The 17,120-nt window shown below is 37.7% G+C and overlaps 1 protein-coding gene across 1 annotated transcript; it reads right to left on the bottom strand.

Moving 5' to 3' along the window:
• Positions 1-1,142: 1,142 nt before the first annotated feature.
• Positions 1,143-9,107, bottom strand: LOC104606157 (large ribosomal subunit protein uL30y). The gene is made up of 7 exons (XM_010271228.3): positions 8,967-9,107; positions 5,023-5,210; positions 4,783-4,880; positions 2,591-2,648; positions 2,418-2,497; positions 1,753-1,855; positions 1,143-1,638 (listed from the first exon to the last, which is right to left on the bottom strand). The coding sequence occupies exons 2-7, from the start codon at positions 5,206-5,208 to the stop codon at positions 1,423-1,425; spliced, it is 741 nt and encodes a 246-aa protein (XP_010269530.1). The 5' UTR covers positions 5,209-5,210; positions 8,967-9,107; the 3' UTR covers positions 1,143-1,422.
• Between the last annotated feature and the right edge of the window lie 8,013 nt (positions 9,108-17,120).

The following is a 17,120-nucleotide window of genomic DNA, read 5'->3' as shown; positions in this document are numbered from 1 at the left end:
CTTTTGACACTATAAAATGTGTAAAATGGTCAGAAAATATCATAAAGGATAATTTTGTTATTTTCGAATTACTTAATGCGTACCTGATGTCACATGACAGTGTTGACTGACGATGGTCAACCAACAGTAAAGATCAATTAGACAATTTAAAAGTTCAGGATACTAAAGATACACATTTTAAACTTTGGGGACTCAATTGACAAACATAGTTTTGGTAAGAATACAAGTACAAAAGCTAAGTAACGGCTTAACTGCCACTTTGAGCGGAATAGCGGATGACCCCTGCTGTAAGCCCCCAACAGCCAAAGTTATCCCTCACATCACATCCCCATTTTGGGGTGCAACTTGCAGTGGGCCTGAATCAGCATTTTGCAATTCGAACTCCGTCTTCCCATTGAAATCAACCAACCTGAGCCTGCCCAAATTACCTCACCTTGTTCCAAATATTCAGTCTGTGTTAAAGTCAGAAAGAAGACCTAGTAGCTGCGATGGTCGTCCCTTAATCCCCTGTAATATACGCGTAATACCCAAAAAAGATTGTTCGCTTTGGGAAAGGAGTTAAATCTCGCGATCTAAACCAAGTGTGAAACTCAACCTAGATCACAAGGTAATCCACACAGAGGCAAAGTTTCAAGCTGAGCCTGAATCTGCTATTTCTTCGTTAAAATCAAGCAAATTTATAGGGGGAAAAGGAATCACTTCAGAGAAAAGTTGTCAACGTATGCATCAAAACATGGGAAAAACCTCGCCATCACCCCTGAACTGGAAAATAGTGTAAAGGAGATTTTATAACAAGTTAAATTCGTGGGGAGGAGCATGAGGGAGGGCAGGGGGACCAGGAAAAAAAGAACATACAACAATAACATGATTGATTGATTGGCCGTTGGGTCAGCGCAGGGTAAGAATTCAATTTGAATGTTTATAGACCTGCAATGGAATTCAGAAATCTGCATTGGGCCTGGCCGTACGTTTCCGAAAAAAGGGTTAAGTAATAATTACTCTGCAACCCAATGATTCCCAACATCTGAAAATAACATCTAAAAATAACATCAACACAATTTCAACATGCTGCCTTGACTGATCAAATCACATCTGAAACTAAAGATGAGACTTTAGGATTCATGATTTCATTTGAACCAATGTTTCTCCAACACAACTGAGCTAATACTTTTATAATAACCATTTATTAGCAAAGTCGGCATTAAAAGCATCAAATTTGACAGCAAGATTTATGTCACTAAACTGTCTTCTATATAATTTCAGCATCAAAAAATTAAACAAGTAAAATGATGAAATGGTAATTTAAATCTGATTCTAAATTCATTAACAAAACATCACCTAAAACCAAATCAAAGTCCCTACAAAAACAGGAAATTGATCAAGAACCGACAAGAGGATTATAGCTTTAGAAAGGTGCGACCATTAGTTCATCCTTCTAATAAGTTCATTGATGTAATCTTCCCGATTCCCAGCATCACCACCTTCAACATAATGGTTTCTCTTCTTCTTCAAGCCGCCAGATGGAGCACTCAACTTGAATGGCCAAAGAAAATTGTTTGCCTCCTTGAAGTGGGGCCCCACTGTCATGATCTCATGGATCAGATCTTCCACGCAGATGATCCCATGCTTGCCTAGGGCCTGCGGTTTTATCAAACATTAGTATTTCACCATGTATTTTTATATGTCCTCTTTTTTCAGCGCTTTGGAGATTGGGAGAGGGGGTGGAAATAACACAACAAACAGATAGCGTACCTGTTCAATTATAGAATTATCGGTCAAAGCAATCCGCTGTTTATTCAGCTTACCATAACCCCTCTTGTAAATCAATTCTCTGACACTTTTTAGGTTAGGATATCTGTGAAGCAAACAGAATTTGAAAGAAATAATAAGCTTCCTCTTTTTTCTTGTTTCTCTGGAGAAAAATGGGCTACTTGCATGATCATCTTTCAGAAACTTGACAACAGAAAAAGATATGCATTACTCTGACCAACAAAAAAAGTATTTACTTATTTTTGCCAGCCACGAGGAATGTGATTTCCAGGTGGGCATGGAAGGAAAACAATAGATCAGAAGTACAGAATTTGGATTGCCAAAAAAATAAGAACAACGGCATTATTGTAAATGAAACATAGGAAGAGTAGGCAAAGGAGTTAACTCCTCCCTTCTATATTTGGGTAATAGATATTTTGGTAGGGGGGTATGGCATTAAACAGAACAGAATGATGAAACAGGATTCAAGTAGTCTGACACCCATATAGTGATTTTTGTTCATTGTTGAATTAGACCGCATATACAAAATGCAAATGCAATGTGATGGTGCAGGAGACAGTTGAACTGGGAACCTTAAACCCTTTCCCAGTTCAATCACCCTTCCAGGTACCAAGTCATTTACACAGCAAGAAATACAAAAAGCTTACCCATATGTCACGTAAGGTTCAACCCTGTGCAACATATTCATGGTTGCTTTGTTTACTTTCAGAAACACGCCATTAAAAATCTGCAGGGAAAAGCATATGCATAAACTGTAAGGAACAGGATAGTACAAAGTCAAAGGAAACTCAGAAGCAGAAGAAAAAAATTCGATTTTAACCTGTCTCAAGCGGAGTAGTTGCAAGATCTTTCTCGTCTTTGGGTGCATCGCATTGATACTAAACAATAAAACAAATTATCAACACAATGGTAACAAGTAAATACTGATTCTTATTAACTCAAAACATAAAACAATGAAACAAAAACAAATCAAAAGCTCAGGTAGGACTCAACATGGTCTGGGACCCCATTTCTTGTCATCCATACCTCATTCAGATGATTGGGATCCACCATTGAATAAACCACACCTTGAAATCTTTGAAAAAAAATGCATAGAGCAAATGGTTTAAACTTTAAAGTGATTTCACTATGTATGCTTGTGTAAGCTCTCACTTATCTTCCAAGAAAACACGAATTCCTATGATCACATGTGGCTGGCAACAACATAAATTTGAAGGCAACTCTATAAATATGTATACATATTTTCACCTTCCAGATTTGTTAAAATTGTGTTTGGCATGATAGAAAAGAAAAGAGAAACAGAAAGTTGAGGGAAAGTTCTCAAGGAATTTCTCAAAAATTTATTAAGAACTTTCCCTCAGCTTCCTGCTTCTCTTATTATATAAGAAACCAAACATAGCCAAAATTCATTTATTTTGACATATCAGTTACGTTATGCATGTGCTCGAGTTATGGTGCATTTGGGTTTAGTTGCTGAATTGGAATAATAAATCCCACAGATCTCCCTAATTCTGTAGGTTGAATCCATTTCGAACATTGCACAATTCAGCAACATAATAGTTTTTTGTATTTGATTTACACATTTTAGCAGAATTTAAAATGTCATAGGAGTTGGTCCTTCCAAATACACACAAGTGTGATAGGGATGGAATTCAAATCTGATTTTGCTTCTGCATTCCAAATGCAGTTAATTGATTCCCTGTAGTTTTCAAAATACAAAAAATACATTTATACAAATCAAGTGGGAAATAGAAACTTGTAATATATTTTTGTGACCGTCGGCATAGATGTTTAGACTGAAGACCTAAGTTTCACATCTTGTAATGCAAATTTAACCATAATTTTTAGAAAGTAGTGAAATCTAACCATAACTTTTAGAAAGTAGTGATTTTAAAGGTGAATTTGGTTAGGTCATGGAAATAGAAAACATCACAAGTACAAGATATATTAAAGGGAATATGGAATGTATAGCTTCTAAAATAAGTACCAAAACTTGGATTAAGCTTCTTAGTTCTTAATACTAAGAATTTTTTTTGGAAACGGTAACTTTCATTAATATCAGTTTATTAAAAGTTTAGACTATCCCTTTACCTCAAGGTTCTTAATACTAAGAATAGGAACATGGGAACATTACAGGTTAGAACATCTGTCATAAACTTGGTTAAATCATGGTGGCAAGTGCAAAGGATAGGAGTCTAGGAGATCCTACAGCCAGTGATTTAAAAGTCGCACCTGAAGCGCACAGGTGAGGCGCATTTTGGGGTATGCGCCTCGCCCAGGTCCTAGGCGCACATCTTTCAAAAGGCGCGTGCCTGGTGCACCTAGGCATGCGCCTGATGCGCCTTGCTTATGTTGTTCATTCATTCATTGCAATAAAATATTTTCTTAAAAGGCAATGAAAGTTGTAAAATCATTATTTTTTATGTGAGAAATAAAAATTTCAGACCCTAACATAGACTTGTTCGGGCTTGCCTCGAGGGGCGTGCTACAAAGGTGAATCATAGAATCAAGAATGCAATATGTTTTACATCACATTAACTACTTGAAGCAATGCAATTAAGGAAAAAAAAAAGAGATTGTGGGTTTTACATGCTTGAAAATGCTTTATATGTTTGCTTTTATTTTTAAATTTTCATTTGAATACACTTTACATGTTATGTTTATGTACTTTAATTTTAGATAATAGGTTTTTTAAAATTGAAGTTTACATTTTTATTAACATTATGTTTAATATTTTTTGCATTTTTTTTATTTTTTGGCATATTTTTGAATTTTCTGACCTTTTTTTTTATTTTTTGGCTTTTTTTTGTAGTTTTGCGCCTTTCTTAAAAAGGTGCACGCCTTGCCTTGCGCCTCAGGCGCAAATTGGCCCTTGCGCTTTTAAAACACTGCCTACAGCAGAAGGAAATGCCTTGAAATCTGAAGAAAGAATTAAATGACTAGAAGCCCTCCTACAACCAAGAATTGAGTGCCAAGAAAGATGGAGAACAATATGACAAACTTGAAGCTTACCCACGGATACGAATAATGAACAGCAATTTTGCTTCTGGATTAACATAGAAACCACCTTTCAGCTTGGCCTCACGCTTCAATCTGATTAGCTCTTTCTCCTGTCAATTCAATTCCACATACAAGCACATAAATATAATCATGAAGAATATTATTAAGCAAAAAATTAGGGAAAATAACAAGAATCAGAAATCAAGAATCGATACCTACTACATATAATTGACAGAAAAGAAATTGCTTAACCTGTTCCTGGTATTCTTTAACATATTGTTCAGCCCTCTTGAAGATGAGTTTTCGGTTCTCAGCATTCTTCTTCTTCTGTGCCTCCAATGTTTGCTTTTTGGCCAAAGCCCATTCTTCACTTCTCTTCCTCTTCTTGAGGACAGACTCGGGAACAATAGCCCCTCCTTTGGTTTCCTCTTCACCCATCTCTGAACCAAAATAGTTAACCAATTAAAAAGAAAAACAAAAAACACAATTTGATAGAACCCCATTAATTAGATTTGTAAAAGGACCATTAGTACCTCTAGATTGTTCCTAAAATGCAACCAGTTACTGATTTTCTGATCAAACTAACATGGCATGCCACAATGCAAAAAGGGAAGATACATCCATTAGATCAATCATATTCAACTGGTTTTGTCAAGTTACCAAAAGCCAGACTCTGGTTCAACAAACAGAAAGCCTTTTTGAATTGAAGAAATAACTCTAACGTTTATTGCTCTCCTTCCCAAGGAGGCTCCTTGGATATCAAAGATAACCCAATTGCAATAAAAAGATGACACCACACAATCTTCCTTGGGGCAGTTTTTGACCTCAGAATTAACTTTTCCAAGAGCAGCTCGGTAGGTATCAACATCATAAATAATAATAATAATAATAATACTTTGGACCTTTATAGAAGAATTTTGGGCTACAGAATGGAGAACTAGTCCATCACTTATTTGGGGATGGCTTTTGGTGGCAATCCCAGAATCCTGAAAATATGGGATTCAATGATTAAGAAATGCAAGATGATCTTTGCCCCATGGAAGAAAAATTATATAACACTCTCTAATCTTCTACCTACCTCTTACCAATTCTCTAAATCTTGGGTAGACTAACCACATAGAAGAGCCTCAAAGGAACTCCCTATTGGATGGGAGTGGTGAAAAAAGAGATCCGGTGAATTGTGCAAAAGTGTGCAAGCAGGAGGGCAGGTTGGGTCTTGGCCACATTTCTCAGTGAAAACAGCTCTTCTTAGTAATTGCTCTTTAAGTACCATCTAACTTACTTTGGGCCTCCATTACATTATATGTAGCATCAATCAAGTATGGAAAGGAACCACGTACTCTTTCATTAGATAAGACGTAGGAAACAGGAACCACGTAGTCTTTTAGACAGACCTGTCACTTCTGATGGGGTGAAACCATGAAAGGTCTTTGGCTTACCTCCTCCTTACTTCCCACAGAATTATAGACACTCTAGAAACTGATAGGCTGTAGGCAGTTGTGTCTTCTTGACACTGAGAGGAGAACTAGATCAGAATTGCAACTGGACCTTTCTAGACCACTAAGCAGAGAAGAACTAGAGGAAGTAGCACTTTTGAAACCTTCATGGTCTATCCCTCCCCTTCCATCCCCACAGTTGGGCATGGAAACCTAATCCATCCAAGCAGTTCTCCACTATCTCTTGTTTTCAGGCCATCGTAGCATTTCCAAAAACCAGAATTTTACTGGAAGGCAGAATCTGGAATCCCATAACTCCCACTCCCCTCCGAGTACCTCTTTTTTGTTGAAGGAAATTCCTAGGAGAACCAAGACTTGTAATGTGTTAAAATAAAAAGACTAGGAAGACATTGGATCTAACCCCATGTATATGTCATGTGTCTCCAAGAAGAAGAATCTGTTGCTAGTTACCTCCTCCCCCAATTTGAGTAAAGAAGAAGATTGTTGCTTCTTTTTTTAATGTGGTAAGATGTGGAATAGTTGCTTCGGAAACCATAAGTGATTTCCTCCGGTAATGAAATTGCTCCCTGTTAGGGAAGATGGAAGAGATATTGGAGAGATGTCACTCTTGTGGTCATATCGGGGATATGGGAGGAAAGAAATAGAATGATTTTTGGCAATAAAGCTGTGACTCACAAGATCCTGTGAGACCATTCTCCAAACATGTTTAACTCGTGGATGCTCATCTATGAAGGTTTCCATGGCATTATAGTGGTTCAAATGCCTAGCAGACTACTATTTCAGAAAGAAAGTTATAAAGCCAGGCTTCTATTTGATGGTAGTTCTTGAGGCAATCCAGATGGCAGTGGTACCAGGGGGTGTCTTCTTTAGAGATGATGGCAGTATCCTTAGGGCTTTCAGTGGGCCATTAGGTACTGCCAATTCCATCAAGAATGAGGCCATCTCCCTCATGGAGGATTGCAAGACAGCTAAACCTCTTTCTCCAGCCACTAAAGGGGACTCAGTTAACACAATAATGCATAAAGGCATAGGAAAGGGCCAGTAGAGATTGGAACATTTCCTGAATGAAACCAGAGATCATCATAAATGGAATACCATTTACCAAGGAATTGAACTCCGTGGCAGATGGGCTATCCAGTCCCAGGTGGAGACTGGAGAATGTTTTTTTTTCTAGAGAAACAGATCACTAGCTTTATAATTCTTCATCTTCGTTTGTTACACACATTTTTTAGTACACCTTTTATCTTTCAGTAATATAATGATGGTATACTGTTACCTTCTTGAGGCAAGAAAAAAGTAAGGAAGGAAGAAAACATTTGTTATGCCAGACTTACCATTACATTTATTATTCCATGATTATCGACTAAGTGTTTGGAACCAATTATCTAAAATAATAAGCATACCTATACCAAATAGCTAGCCAAATAGCAAATGAATGTCTAGAACCACTGTTGACTGCTTAGGAGTATGCTTGAACAAATGGAAACAGACCTTTATAACGCATTAACATAAATCAATCAAACAAAACTTGAGGGCCATGGCATTGATCAAAAAAAAAAACTTGAGGGGCATGGATCCAACTAAGTGTATCCAACTGGGTCATGAGCCAATGTTGGTCCCAGCTATATGGATCTTGAAAGGGCTAAAACAGATACAGACCTATCCTCTGGCATTTTTACACAAAGTGGCTGCTTTCAGACTCAAAAACGCATTCACAAGCTTGTCAACTCAAGATTTCATCATTAAAACACACAATGCAGCAAAATAAGAGCATCCAAAAGTAGTGACCTGCTTCAATCACTTTATAAACAAAAAATTCCTAACACAAACATAAATCAGTCAAACAAAATTCGATAACCATGGATCCAACAGGTAAAACATAGATACAAGCATCCACAGGTAGTACTAAAATAACGTGGCCTGCTTCCCTGAACGAGAAGGCAAATAATTACTTGATAAGTCAAAAGCCCTAAGCTGAATTGAACTAATTGAGGAGATACGAGAACATACCACCACCCCCAAGACCAAAACAAAATTCGCAGCATAATACTTAGTAGTCACTTGACATGGACATGCTTATGCATGAAACAATAGACATAAATAGATAAAAACTGACAGGTGCGGGAAAAAAACCTCATTTTTACACGAGATGAACCAAGGAAAACACATCAACAGAAATCGAACTGAATAAACTACAAGTCGATGACAACCTTCTTTTCTACAAGGATGAACAGGTAATTCACTAATTGAAAATTACACTTAAAAGGCTAATGTTCGGATATATTACAAGATCAAAATAAACAAAATATGTAACTCGTACATCAACCAAGCAGGCCTTTTCGAACGAAAGCAATAATAACAGAAAATGGATTTGAAGCTTAATAAGATCCTCTAAATCAGTGACACCAGTAACCCATCTCTGCGGATGTCGAATAACAGACATAAGAGAAGGTAGAAAACAAAAAACATTGGTGGATTACCACGGCACAGAAGCATCAGAAGTTAAAAAAAAAAAAAAAAGTAAGCAGCATAGAAGTCAAAATCAATGCCGAAATCTAAACCGAATATCACCAAGTTCCAGTTGTTTTGGCAGTCTCCAGCCATGGAGAGAAGCATAAAAGTAATATAATCACTATATATTCCCAAAATATCAACAAAATGATCTATCGGTGAACAATGAAATCGGAAAGGGAAGAAAAATGAGAAATAATCACAACGGCGGGGGAAAGCGTTAACTACCTCTTCGACGCAGTAATAGAGCAGCTGCAGAGAGGGATGGAGGCCGCGAGCGGGTAGAAGGAGAAACAAAAAGCGCAAAGAGATGCAATACTTATGGGTTGTACAAATGACCCTAAATGGCCTTGGAGTCCGTTCTATGCCCTTATTTTAGGGCATAATGAAAGGGTATTGATGTCTTTGCGTTCAAATATTTGACCGCCACCTAAACTGATCCATTTAGGGCGATCACATATTCGCTCCCACAGTCCTATGGTCCTACCATCGTAGGATGCTTTTGTTGTTGATTTTATACGAAAATCTTAATTTTTAAACCCTAGCATTAAACAAAACACTAACTTTAAACTTGGATGCTTTTGTTGTTGAATTGTATACGAAAATCCTAAATTTTAAATCCTAACCTTTTGTTGTTGAATTTTATACAAAAATCCTAAATTTTAAATCCTAACATTAAACTAAACCTTAACCTTAAACCCTATATTTTAACGATGAATTCGGGCATACATCCTTAGTCGAATAAGCACTTATTTTGAATCAAGACTACACCATTATGCATAGGGGTGCAACTTGGGCGGGCTCAGTTCGAGCCCGAACCGGTTCAACCTAGAATTTTACACGGGTTGGACTTGAATTTTCGATCTTTGGGATGGGCTCGGGCCCAAGAAGTTGGGCTTTTTTATTTTTTAGGTCGGATTCAGGCTATATACATTTATACATATATATGTGTTTATATATGTAAGTGTTGCATATATATTTGTATATATAACATTTGTATAGATATTTTGTATACATATTTACATACATACATAAATATATGTATATATATTTACATAAATTATATATGTATAATTTTAGAATGGATTTATTGATCAACCCAAGGCCGGCCTGGGCCCAAGCCCAACCCGAGTGCATCAAATTATAGGGTGGGCTGAATTCGGATTGGAAAAATCAGGCTTGACCTCGAGCTCGGGCCTTAAGCCCAAATTTTAGGATCGGGCCCTGAGTTGACCATAAACCCGACTTGCACACCCCTAATTATGCACCTATTTGCATTTGGGGAGTTTAAGCACTTAAAAATTTTGGTTTATTTTTAAATGCTTATTTTCTTTTTTGTTTATCTTAACTCGCCACACCACTTTAAAAAATACCTATGCTACCCCGGTTTCAAATAAGTGTCTTTTTCACCAAATTCTTGTGATGACTTATTAGAATAAGTACTTGTCTTTCAAATAACCACTCCCAAAGTGAGTTGGACTTTGTTTAAGCGAAATGTGTGCCGTTCTATATACACGCACAGGTGTTGATCTCGTGTACACGTTTTTAATTCTGGGTGTAAGCAAGTATAATCTCATGCTATGTATACACACAAACATATTAATTCCAAACAAGAAGGTGTAAGCAGATTGAAATTGGCACCTTTCAATTCTGGGTGTAGTTTTACACCCAGTTAATTCCAAACAAGCGTAGAATATACACTCAAAATTTAAAATTTTCTTCCAAATGTATTACAATGCAAAGTTTACATTGACCGGTTTAATTTTTGCATTTACACATCTCGCCGGTTTTCATTTATCGATGTATTTTTGGATTTACACCTCAAACAAATGAAACCTAAACCTTTTAACCAAATGGGAAAAAACAACTATTCATCGTCTTCTTCTTTCGTAACCAGCGGCGGTGCCAAGCAGCGACAATCTCCCCTACCACGGCAACTACCCTCTCCACAGCAATTTTCCTCTTTCTCTCATCTTTTCCACCGTTTTATTTTTTATTCTCTTCTCCCCCAGTGATTTCAATCTCTGCAACCTCCCTCTTTCTTTCTCACCATCCAACACCCCAAATCAACAATTAACATTAAATAAAACACCACCGAATCAGTACCTGGCATTAAACAGACGAAATTAATAAGAGAGGGGTTTCGGCCAGATATTGGGGGTTTTGCACTTGACATTAACTAGCCAAGCACCTAGCAGTCTCGATCAGTCAGGCCCACCCTATAACCAATTTAGACTCATGAATGAAAAACAAAAATTAAACCAAAACCTATAAATGCTAACTTATTATCGGATTTTCATTCCCATTTAAATGTTATTTTTCCGTTTGAGGGAATGGTCATTCTCTACCCTTCCTTTGAGAATAAAATCTTATTCTTATAGATTTCAATTTTCATTTTCATTCCTGTCTGAACCAAAAAAACTATAGGAATAGACCATTTAAATTCTGATTCCAAAAGATTTCGATTCTAATTCAGATTCCAATTCGGATTAAGAACCAAACAAAGCCTAAGTGCAACAAAAGAGAAGCTAAAATAAATCTTGTAGCCTTTCATACAACACACGCCGTTACAACAGGGGTACCCATGAGATTGCTATTGTGACTTCAACATGGGAAACCGATGCTGATTTCCAGGTCTGATTTCTGAATGGGGGAATTTGACGCAACGGTTTTGAAACACAAGTACAGCTTTAGAACCGGAGGGCAGCTTTGATGCAATGGCTTCAACCATCAACTCGAATAGAAGTCTGATTTTTAGGTGAAACAATGGTGTGACTATCTTAGTAGCAGCAAGTTCAGCGAGGAGGCTTTGTTCGGTGATGTAGGGTTGGTAGTGATAGAGAAGATGGGGGGTAGGAAGAGATAGTAAGACAAGAAATGGAGAGAGAGAGAGAGAGAGGAGATTTAGGGAAGAAGCTTGTCGTTGTTGTCCTGCTCGATCCGTTGAAGATGAGTGAATAATAGATTTAGGTTTCTCCGGCGAATCAAAGGTTTAGGTTGCAAATTTAGCAGAGAGGAAGACTGCAACATCCATCATCCATATAGACTTAGAAAGTTGAAGTTTCAGTAGAAAAATGAAGCTTGTCACTGTCGCTAAGGTCTGAAGAGCGTAAGAAGCTGTCATCAATGGCTGGCCTTTCTCCGAGACACAAGTTGAGGTTCTGTACAACATAAACGAACAACTCCAGACTGAAGACATCGATGCCCCTTTCACTAAGGTCTACACCGTTAAAAAGGTTGCATTGGTTCTCGTCACCGGCGATTGGAATTTTTGCCTTGTGTTTACATCATCTATTCTAGTTCAATCTTAAGGTAGAAGATGATAAACAATATTTTTTTTTGTAGTAGTAGTTTGGAGTTTAATATCAATAAAAATAATATATTTAAAAATTTTCAAAAATATGTTAACTTTTTAAAAATAATATCAATAAAGGGCAAAAATATTGTTCATCTTCTTCTTCTTGCCATTTGTTCAATAGAGCCGCTGTCCGCCGCCGCCCACAACCACCTCCGTCTCTTCCTCCGGCAACGTTGCCAGAGGTGGCAGCGGCGGCGGCGGCGGACGACGACGGCTCTAGTGAACAAATGGCAAGAAGAAGAAGAAGAAGAACAATATTTTTACCCTTTATTGATATTATTTTTAAAAAGTTAATCTATTTTTTAAAATATGTTAAATATATTACTTTTATTAATATTAAACCCCAAAAGTTGCCCTTATATGCTAAAAAACCTATTTTTTTTCAAAGAATAGTTTCGACATTTTAAAAAGTTTTTAAGTCACATGGCATCACATGATATAGATGACTGATGGACAGTTAACAGTAGGGAAAGTTTGGGGATTGAATTGCGACCACTCCTAAAATTAAGGGTATGACCAATAATTTTCCTGAGAAAAAAAAAATCAATTGCAACCATAATTGCATGCAACATGTGACCCTTAATGAAGCACAACACAAATACACCGATATTTGCATTAAACTTGAGACATCAGATCAATTGATTTTTTTTTTTTATTTCGAAGGTTGGCGTGTTGTGTTTGAATGGGAGTTGCATGTGACCATGGACTTGGAAGATTTACTCTCAATGGAAATAATGTGCATCATGCAATGTTCAAAGCCTGGATATGATACACCATATATTGGGTGTATTGTTATGTATAATGTTATGGGATAAGAGCTCTAGCAAAATATCAAACGAAAACAATGAAGAAAAAGAGTTTCCATCATTCGAAACGCTCAATGCACGAATTTGGCATATCGAGAGTATCAATACTTTGAGCCCTCGTGTTATATAATTTATGTTCACAACCAATTTTTAGTAGATTGTTCATGGGATTATATTAATGCCAACAATTATCGACTTTTTAGTTCATATGGTCTTGGTTGTTGTAGTGGTAACTTGTGATCAAAACTCACTTTACCCCTATTGTGTAACCCCATGGAACTAAAGAAAAGGAACACGAAGAATAATCGTTGCATCAAAATGATGCAAAGGAAGATGCTATATTGCGAGAGAATGAAGATGCAGCAATTTTAGTGGTAGCTAGAAATTATTTTAGGTAGGGGTGAAGTCAAGAATTTTTCTGAGGGGGCCAAAACTTAAAGTGGATTGGGGGAGAGTAAATATGGATGGACCATTGGGGGAAGGGGGGACCATTTGGGTGGGGAGTGGGCAAGGGGAGAAATATACACGTAAAAGTAGGGATTTCTAGGCCATTGGGGTGGGGGTGGAGGACGTGGAATGTGTCACAAACAATAAAAAATTTGAATGCCAATAATCATTTATATAGCACTAGAGAATAATTCGTATGGCCTCTATTATTGGTAGGGGTATTCATGAGTCGGGTTGGGTTGGTTTCAATGATTTTTTTTTAATCGACTCAACCTTATCGGGTTGCTTATTCACCAAACTGAAACCGACCCACACTAAAGTAAAACTGACGCAAACATGAAGGGTCAATTTAGGTCGGCTTGTTGGTTTAGCTGGTTGGTTTGGGCAATGGGCAAAAGCAAGAGGCTGTGTAGTGTTTAGTGTGTGCAACAGAAATTTCAAATTTCTCCCCAAGTTTGGCAAGTTTAAAGCCTTGGGGATCTTTTCTTGCAGAGCTTGCCCATCCCAAAAATGTAATAAATAAAAAGACATTGAAATTGACTCAAGCTTTCCCCCCTTATCTCATTTCCATGTTTCATTTTCGGTGTAAACTTTGTAGAAAAAGGAAATAACAATCACAATACAAAAGCAATTCCCTATTTAACTAATGTTACTTAAACTTAAAGCTAACTAGGATAGAAAAGGACTATGACTAAGAAAGTAAGAAGCAATATGACAATAGCCAAGGATGGAAACACTCTACATTAGTGCATTACATGTTCAGTTCAATTCGGTTCTATTTCGATTTTCAAGTATGACAACTGAAACCGACTTGATCTATCGGTTTAGTTACTTGCAAGAATCGAAACCGACCGATGGTTTTAAAAACCCGACCAAATCGGGTTGGGCCGATCCGATTTGATTGGTTTAGTCGGTTTGACTTACAATCTGAACACCCCTAATCATTGGCTCTATGGGGCGAGGTGTTGAACAACATACCTAGTTAATGGGTTAATGGAATTATTAGGGTTCACAAGGTGGGCATTGACACAACATAGAAGTTGATTGGTAAATGAGAAGTAAACCAACTATTGAAAAAGAGATTTACTATCAAAATTGAGATCCAAACACAACATTTTGAGCACATTCAACAAGCACTTAATAAATATTCTAGCAACTGTATCAAAAGTTGTTTTTAATCTTTATCAGTGGTAGGCTAGGGGTATTTTAAGGGACATGTGTCAAAAGGATTTTTTTAAGTGCTTACCCGATGTGCTCACCATTTGTGCCTACCTGATCCAGATTGTTACTAACATGCTCGGTAGGAGGACACTCTAAGGCAACAATTGAATATTTGTTGAGGCAATTCTTGCTTGTCTTCAATTGTGTTTAGACCTCTCTCTCTCTCTAATGGTTTTAATTCTTTTAAGAGACCTTTGAGTATCGGAAAATCTACAAGTTTTATATAATAGCATTACATGTCTTAGGCCTAGCATATATTGATGACTCATTAGGTGATGTTTGGTATGACTTCTATTTATTTGAAAATGTTTGTGATGTTGTACGATCTGACTACTCCTTGTTGGAGGATGATCTGGTTTCCAGTCGGACGACGAGCTAAGTGAATCTACAAGAAAGGATCAGAGAATTTGGGGTGGCTAGCCGGCAAGGTCGCTCCAATGCTTAAGTCAGTAAACTGATGCGAGCTGAAAAGCTTAGAGAGCTTAGAGAGCTTAGAGAGCTAGAGAGCTAGAGAGTAGAAGAATCATGCGTACCTTACGCCATTTGGGTTAGTGCCTTTATATAATAGAGCAGTCGTGGAGCTCATGAAAGAGCTTCGGGATATCCGAGGTGTGGAGATAGAATTCGTTCCGCTTCCGAAGGAGCAGTAGATAAGGCTTATCGTTCCACTTCCGACTCCGACGGAGCCGGGATGAGCCCTCATCGTAATCTCGGAAAAGTCGGGATCTGTTAGCTCATCGTGATCTCGAGGGATTCGGGATTTGGGTTCCGTTGGAGAGACCTCTGAAATTGGTTACGTGGGAATCAATTACGTGGCGATCCTGAACTGGTACTTCGGTTCCTTAGTTCCGAACTGGATTGAATGCCAAAGTACTTTGATGTCGAGGTGAGCCTTATGCCGAGGTGGCCCTGCACCGAGGTGACTGAATACTCGATCTCAACTATTGCGAACTAGGCATGTCAGGTTGAACTGTCATCTCTTGGTCAGGTCGTGTCCACATGTCCCCTCTTCATCAGTTTGTATTTGAGTTATCTTCAAAACTGAGAAAGAGTGGTTAATAAATGTTTTTCTACTTTTATTTGACAACTAAGCGATAGTAAACGCCATTAAACACCACATAAGCAGAACAATAAATAAGCACATTGATGTTGGAGGAAACATTAAAATGAAGCTTCCAAAATGGTTGGCTTACACATAATCCGAGAGAAATATTTATTTTATAAATAGGCTTACCAAATAGCACTTTGGGACAAATGACAACATGGGGATGAACTGACATTGTTTTTCAAATAAACATAAGCCATATCAAGTTCAATTGGTCATTCACCATCTCATCGGTGTTGTGTATTCCAGTGGACCAACTAAAGCTGTCTTGTGGGGGATAAGTATTTTTTGAATTAAGTACTTATAAGAAAAGCACCTTTGCCTTATTTAGGGGTGCTTATGGCATGCCTTTTTTTTTTAACCAAGTGTTATTTTAGGATGCTTATGGCTTCTTGAAAGCAATAAGCCCTAAAAGCACTTGTCCCTGCAGGGCCAAAGCTACATTACATCTTGCCATGGGCCAGTTGGATCATATTCATCCTAGTGCCCATCTGGGAGGGCTTTCATGCATTGGCTTCTAACTTTGTAAGGTTGTCCCACACATAGAAAGCCTAGAAAAATATAGAAAGTCCAAACACATCCCGTTTGGGAGGGCTTTGCAATGGAGGTTTTTGTTTTCTTTTTCTTTTTCTTTGCGTAGGAGGTAAGGTGTGTTAATTCAGCCATGGTGATTGAGCACATGCGTTATGGAGAACCTACGTGGAGTAATTTCCTATTTTAGTTGTGTTCCTTACGTTCAAAACAAAATAACTGATTTTCCAAATCTTCACCAAACATAACCTTTAACATTCTTATATGGGGCCCAGCTCAGAATGCCAGGAGCTATATCTTAAAAGCCATCCCAAACAGACACTTACTAGCTTATTCAAAGCGGCTCTAGGAAAGCGGCTCAACAAAGCTAAAGCCCTCTCAAACTTGTCTAATCTATTTCCCATTTGCCCGCAAACTCTTCCTACAAGGCGACAAGCTTACTCACGGGATACTATCGCCATATATTAATATCATCTCCCTTGTCATTGGTGACGGGCCCCCGTCCTACCAAAATTCGGAAGGAAGGGAGTAGTACCCACCATCCACTCTGCGTGTCTGTCCGAGAATAAGAAAGACGACTAATAATTGAATCAATCAGAGAACTGTCAGTCCCAATTGAACAATCTTAGCCGTTAAACCAATCATATATTTTTGGAGATTAAATGTGACAAAGGGATCAAAGTGCATAGCACACCTATTTAAAATTCGGTTTAAATATCAACTTTTATTTGACGGGCCCACTCATCTGGAGGCCCTTGGACCGTATATGGGAAAGTAGGCTTTTCACCACTTTGAACGACCGGATTCCAAAACTCCATGCAATCCGGCTTAATGAAAATACATCCGTTACTGAATTGAACGTTTATTCACCACATTTCAAATTTTAAATTTTAAACCATCCATGAATCAAAAGA

Source organism: Nelumbo nucifera, chromosome 4, assembly GCF_055504915.1.
Source record: "Nelumbo nucifera cultivar China Antique chromosome 4, China Antique-T2T, whole genome shotgun sequence".
Taxonomy (NCBI): Eukaryota; Viridiplantae; Streptophyta; class Magnoliopsida; order Proteales; family Nelumbonaceae; genus Nelumbo; species Nelumbo nucifera.
This window is presented reverse-complemented; position numbering and strand designations above follow the sequence as displayed.

What these genes read in the sequence shown, in the direction of transcription:
- LOC104606157 (XM_010271228.3), bottom strand. Translation starts at nt 5,208, where the DNA reads ATGGGTGAAGAGGAAACCAAAGGAGGGGCTATTGTTCCCGAGTCTGTC. An exon ending in AACTACTCCGCTTGAGACAG is followed by an intron (nt 2,498 to 2,590) that starts GTTAAAATCGAA and finishes TTTTCCCTGCAG; the next exon opens with ATTTTTAATGGCGTGTTTCT. An exon ending in ATAATTCTATAATTGAACAG is followed by an intron (nt 1,639 to 1,752) that starts GTACGCTATCTG and finishes ATAAAACCGCAG; the next exon opens with GCCCTAGGCAAGCATGGGAT.